Source organism: Vanacampus margaritifer, chromosome 15, assembly GCF_051991255.1.
Source record: "Vanacampus margaritifer isolate UIUO_Vmar chromosome 15, RoL_Vmar_1.0, whole genome shotgun sequence".
Taxonomy (NCBI): Eukaryota; Metazoa; Chordata; class Actinopteri; order Syngnathiformes; family Syngnathidae; genus Vanacampus; species Vanacampus margaritifer.
The window spans coordinates 12,260,082-12,266,138 of NC_135446.1; the positions used below are offsets into that span (position 1 = coordinate 12,260,082).

A 6,057-nucleotide genomic window follows, 5' to 3' on the forward strand; every position below is an offset into this window, starting at 1 on the left:
AACCTTGCTAAAAATAAAAACACATTTCTGCAAAAGATGCCGACTGTGTTGTAGCAGGAGAATCCAAACACAAGAGCACATTTAACAAATGCGTGGCTTTTAATGGCAGGAAAAAAACTAAATAGCGAATATTGACATGACGAAGATGCCAAATAATTACTTGCATTCCTGGACAGAGTAAATAGTTGTGAAAACAAAGCACGATACCCACGGAGTTCCACAAAGATCTATTTTAGGCCCAATGTTATTAAGGTACTACAACCATGACTATGAGTTTGACTAGGATTAATCAAATTATTTAGAGACTCTGTAAAGTGAATCCAGAGATAATATATATATATATATATATATTCATTTATTAGTCTAATATATGAATATGCAAAAAAAGCATTCATACTTGGCAGAGTCTAATAAATATGAATATGCACCAAAAAAATAATTCATACTTGGCAGAGTTGCTAACAGTCTTCTGAGTCTTCTCTGTGGTGTGTGAAATTTACAAGACATTTATTTTCATGTATAGAAATTTTAATAGTAAGAATGAACATCATACACCATCCTTTTTTTTACCATGATTTTGCAGCATATGTAGTCAAATTGGCTGAGATTTTGATTCAACTTGATTTTAGCGACTGTAGCTGAGAACTACTTTGATTTGCCTCCTTGCGCAGCGTCTTCAGACACTTGTCCAGCCTTTTGATGCACAGCATCACGTCGTCGCGGCAGATGCCCACGGCGGCCGCCGCGTTGAGGTACGGGCACGGGTAGGACTCAGTGTGCGACATGAACCCTCGAAAGGTGTGTCCGCTGATGCTCTGCTCCTTGCCCAGCGGTACCACCCTGCAAACAGCCACACGCTAATTATTACATGAGCAATTTTTTCATCAGGTGGAACCCCATCCACTTTCTTGCAGATTGTTTTGTGCCCCCAATTACCCCCGCGACAAACGGTGTTGATGGTACACACCTGGCTCCTGAAACTTGGCGAGTGAACAGCATGGCGCCCAGCTGAGTCGGCGCCTGGTCGCAGCCGGCCTGCAGCCCGTCCAGGGACATGGCTGCCGCACCAAGGGAACAAAAACACAATGTGAGTATTTGATAGCAGGTGAAGCGCGGTCGGAAGGCCGGCGGTGGCGAGCTCACCGAGTGAAATGGGGTTATGGGGGGTGTGAAGCAATCGCTCCCCGTGTGCCGAAGCCAGTTTCTTCAGTTCCTCGGCCAGGAATGCGTAAATCTCCTGCAAAGAAACACACACCGTACAAAAATCCCTTTATTGCTTATGAAGCAATTTTTCCCGTGAGCAACCCTTTGAAAAAATCAACCTCAATGGATTTTTGAGAGCCTCTCATCCGAGAGGCGATGCCATCAAAACCACAAGGGGAGTCCTCCTCATTATTTATGTACAATTCGGGGCAAGAGGCAGCACTAATGAGCCTTGATGGCATCGGGTGACCGGAGGGAAATTTCCTCTTTATAATCCATCGATCACACTTTCGGGATTCAGATTCAGAGTTTATGAGAAGAAACATGATTGTTTTTTTTTCTTCTTCTTCTTTCCATCTCACCTTCCTGTCTGATAGAAGCTTCTTATAGCCGTTGGCCCCCAGCGTGAGGAGCGTGATGAGGAGATCGAGGGAAGGAGATGCAGATGCTCGGCCTGTTTTACATACAAACAGACAGTAATGTCATCATTAAACACAATTAAAAAGAGTGATGTTTTTTTTATGACACTGCATCAATTAAATGTGGATCCTTCTGCCGTGCCCGCCTTGGCCACCTGAGGGCAGTAGAAGGCAAACAGATGGATATACTGCTCATTGAGGACATTATAAACCACACTGGCTTTCTAGGCAATCCTTGCCTGTTTGCAGCAGGCATGTCGTGCCTAGAAATCAAGTGGTATTCATAATAACACATTATCAGTGTTACATTAACACCTAATTGTGTGAAAATGAGTTCACTCAACCTGGGTACGTCTTGCTAATCTCCTGTACAAAGGCTTCGTCAAAACCGGCGATTACGGCGCCCCCAACAGGAACCATGAAGTTCTTGTCCAAGCTTTGGACAAAGGCGTCGATTCGTCCGACACGCGCCCCCTGGCGAATAATCCCAAAAAACAAATATGAATATACACACGGTGCTTATATGCGTGACAGACATCGTACGTACTTGCTGGATGAGGTGCATGCATTTTGATGACTGCACGCCATACGCGTTGTTGACTATGTGGGGGATGTCGTATTTGTCACACAGGGTGGCCAGCTCCTCCAGCCTGCCAACATTAACAAGGATGGAACACATAAGAACATTTCCACAAGAAAGCAACTCATACAGTTTTGATTTTCGAAACCCAAACTTGAGTTGCATCGGCATCATATAATGACAACGAAGACTTTCCATTCTATTGAGATTGAGTGAAGTGCTCAGCTTACCTGTCGGGTACTCGTGGCGAAAAGCACGACGTCGTGGAATGGACGCACAGGACGCTCTCGGCTCCCACTTCGCAGATTTTAAGCTCCACCGCGTCCACGTCCGTCCGCAACTCGTCACCCTCCAGGACGTTCTCCACCACGATGGGCACGAAACCTGCCAGCGATGAGGTTTGAGCTGACGCAGGTGGCCGAGGTCTCATGGTGAGCGAGCTCACCTGCTGTGATCATGGCCTTGAAGCACGACTTCTGGTCGATGCGCGGCCAGATGATGTAGCGGGCCTTCGGTCGGCGTTGGCGCAGGGTCAGAAAGCACAGAGTCAAGCTCATGCCGGTCGCCATTGGAACTACGAAGCAGCTCTTCACGCTCCTCACGCCTGTCGGCCGTAAGACAGGCGGCGGCCGATTCAATTTGATCATCAATTAAATCCCCTGCAGAATCTAATAAGTTGACACAAATTGGGTGCATGTGTACCTAATGTTGCGTCCACTTAGCATCACACACCTGCCATCTTTAAAATGTCCAGCACCAGCAAGTTGGTCAGCTTATTGAGCAGACTGGACCCGGCAGCTTTTGGCTGAACGGCCGCGATGTCACCTGAGCGACCAATGCCATGGATCAACCTGTGTGTTAAAAAACAACCTGTTATGCTTCAGCTCCCTGAAAGAATGTTTGCCAGTAGCGTAACGTCATCTGAAGGGACCTGTAATGTCGTCTGGCCACCATGTTGGACGCCACGCGGCCTTCCCGCTCACCCACGCCGCAGTTACCCAGGAAGTTGTTGCTGTCCATGACGGCCAGCTCATTCAAGAAGAGCTCGACGGTGCCCTCGCTCCATCCATCCTCCGGACACTTCCCCTGCAAATGAACAAAAGGCGTGAGATGAGACCAGGTGAGATGATGCGGGGATCGCATACGACGACCTTACCTGCTCCAGTAGTTGCCTGATGAGCTGCTCGTGGCCGCGACGAGCTTCACTTGCCTGTCGGACGTACGACGCCGACACCATCTTCTCGCACAGTGTGAAGTTTTCACTGTTCATTTCTATTCAATACATGTTGCGTGTTAACGTAAAATACATTGTAATTTGATACCCTAAAAAATGAATTTGTAATTGATGCCACAAGATGGCAGCAGAGCGCTTTAAAAGCAAAATATATATATTTTTTATTAAAGCACATTTTTTAAATTTTGCGAATGCTAAAATCGGACATAGTCAGGATCGTTATCAGGCTCATGCAGAGCTTGCTGATGAGTTCCAGGTGTGTTGGAAAAGAGAAACATCTAAAACCTGCAGGACTCCGGCCCTCAAGAACCGAGTTTGCACACCACTGACTTAAATACATGTTTAAACAGTTTTGTATTTTTACTTTTAGTTTCACTTTGATTGTTCATGAGGCGCATTAAAAGACTGCCAGCATAACAGGACATCTCAAACCCACAAGGGAGAAAAAGAAAGATGTGCCTGCCTTCACAAATACAGTAACACTAACTTTTCATTGACAATATGACTTGGACTTTCAGGTGCAGGACCATAATTTTACTGATTAATTTAAAAGCTCTTGTCTTTTCTGTCCTGCCACACAATATATATGCATTTACGTCTCGATCCTTAACATTTTTTATGTTTATAAACGCACAATCTAGCCAAAATATAACTTTTTAAAATTGACAAATAACTTCATGCTTAATCCTCGTAGAGGTGAGATTAAATGTGATAATAATTCATTCGATCACCTCGATGCGGTCCAGTCGCCGAAGCAAACGCGGAAGTGGCTGGTCATGTGATCAGCAGTCACGTGAGGCGCTTTTAGTCACCGCTTAAAGGGCCAGCGTAGAATTTTACGTCATTTGACTTTTAATAGAAATATTTAATTCAATTGGAAAATTAAAAATTGATAATACGTCCTTTGGAACTCGATAATATCACACGATTCCTCATATTCCAGTGTGTATAGGTAGTGCGCTGTACAGTACTGTAAAAAAAAAAAATCACAGAAAAGTCACTTTACTCCTTTGAAAAGCAATTTATTTGAGGTGATACACACAATTAGAATACCCAAAAGAGCAACAAAAACCACAATGATGACAAATCGACAAAATTGCCCAGCGTTCCATAGGCTGCTTTGCTGATTCGGGATGAGAAAGACGGCAATTTGTTGGCATAGCAGGTTTTCTAACACAACAGCTACGCCAACATCTTGCCTTCCTTCCTGGCCCCACTTCCCAATATTTCCAATATTCGGGATCCCAGTGTTCCACTTGCTCATCCAGGAGAGGCTGTGCACAAATAAATTATACTGCCACGCAAATTATAAAATAACGTGAGGGAAAAACATCATTAATGATAGTTTACCTGTTGCGATGATTGGTTCCTGCGAGCCACCGTCGTTCTCCTGCCTCAAAATGAGTCTCCAAGAGGCGCGCAAGGAAGTTTGACGCTTTGACCATATCAACTCGTCACCGCCCCCATTTGTGTGCATTACAAAGCCGCTCGACGGACCAAAAGTCTGATTGTAATCATCCAACCTTGATCGTCACAGCGGCGTTGTGAGTGGGGTATTTCCACCCAATCTTATATGCTGACGAGATCTGGTTATGAATCACACAATGATTCAAAAAGTGTCTAGACCAAAAAGTGAGGACTATGCAGGACAGGCTTCTGCTGTAAATGAAGAGAAAACTGCTTGAATTGAGTCACAGTGTATTTATTTAGTCGGACATAATTTTTGAATGACAATTTAAGAGCGGTGGCAGCTACACAGATGCAAGTGGACGGACTGGAATGCCGTCCTTTACATAAAAACAAAATCACATTCTTGAATCTTCTAACATTGATGACTCACTTCCCAAGGTGTCGACGTTGCCACTCCCAGATTAAGCAGAATTTCACAGGTCTTTTTTTTTTTTGCTGTTGTTTTGTCATTTTAAAAGTCATGCCAACATGAGAAATGAGTGAATGCCACATGTCACTACACATGTCATCATATCTTGTGACCTACTGCCTCATTTTTAGCTGGATTTAGGTCTGGGTTCTTGTTGGCTTTTTTTTTTTAAATATATTTTTAGGGGGGTTACACACTCTTCTGTACCACTGACAATCCAGCTGAATAACACACACATGTGCAGCAATGACTCGTGAGTCAGTCCAAATCTGCTGAGGCCCTCATTTTCATTAACCACCTCGCCGCCCCCTCCAAATAAAACAATGACTGGTCCGTCGACTATACACCCTTGCGCGCTGTAGCCCCCCCATGTGACGTTTTCTGCTGAGTCAAACCCAAGCACGCCCCGTGACAGCGAACGAGCAAAGTCGACCTAATAGCCGACCGACTGGGCCCGTGTGCTGCTAACTTTGCCCCCGAGATCGTGCAGTGCTGACTAATCGCTGGCAAATCAAGGTGTGAATGAGTTGCCGTGCCATAAAACGAGAGGAAAACTCCCCAGACAAACATCTCACATTCGAGCAGTGACTCATGCAATACAAAGGTCAAACAAGTTGACCTTCATATTTTGTATGGAGAATGTGTTTGCATTTGTTTTTAATGACCTCCTAAGCGTGGCTATGGAAATAGACTTTACAGAAAAACAATTAGCTTTTCTTTATCCTTCTGGTCCAGTTAAAAA

At 44.7% G+C, this 6,057-nt stretch overlaps 1 protein-coding gene across 3 annotated transcripts; it reads right to left on the reverse strand.

The window, feature by feature from the left end:
* Nucleotides 1-76: 76 nt before the first annotated feature.
* sepsecs (Sep (O-phosphoserine) tRNA:Sec (selenocysteine) tRNA synthase) lies at nt 77-4,238 on the reverse strand. 3 transcript variants are annotated; one of them, XM_077544571.1, is made up of 12 exons: nt 4,168-4,238; nt 3,359-3,474; nt 3,134-3,288; nt 2,935-3,053; nt 2,648-2,806; nt 2,433-2,586; nt 2,170-2,272; nt 1,967-2,096; nt 1,566-1,657; nt 1,144-1,237; nt 968-1,058; nt 77-840 (listed from the first exon to the last, which is right to left on the reverse strand). In XM_077544571.1, the coding sequence occupies exons 2-12, from the start codon at nt 3,470-3,472 to the stop codon at nt 615-617; spliced, it is 1,437 nt and encodes a 478-aa protein (XP_077400697.1). In that variant the 5' UTR covers nt 3,473-3,474; nt 4,168-4,238; the 3' UTR covers nt 77-614. The 3 variants fall into 3 exon arrangements, with proteins under 3 accessions (XP_077400697.1, XP_077400696.1, XP_077400695.1); XM_077544570.1 differs by having other exon boundaries at nt 2,652-2,861; XM_077544569.1 differs by having other exon boundaries at nt 2,652-2,870.
* Between the last annotated feature and the right edge of the window lie 1,819 nt (nt 4,239-6,057).

Excerpts from the sequence above, each read along its gene's own strand:
- sepsecs (XM_077544569.1), bottom strand. The coding sequence starts at position 3,472 with ATGAACAGTGAAAACTTCACACTGTGCGAGAAGATGGTGTCGGCGTCG. Across the intron at positions 2,097-2,169 it reads GCATGCACCTCATCCAGCAA|GGGGCGCGTGTCGGACGAAT; the intron begins GTACGTACGATG and ends ATTATTCGCCAG. Across the intron at positions 841-967 it reads CGCCAAGTTTCAGGAGCCAG|GGTGGTACCGCTGGGCAAGG; the intron begins GTGTGTACCATC and ends GGCTGTTTGCAG.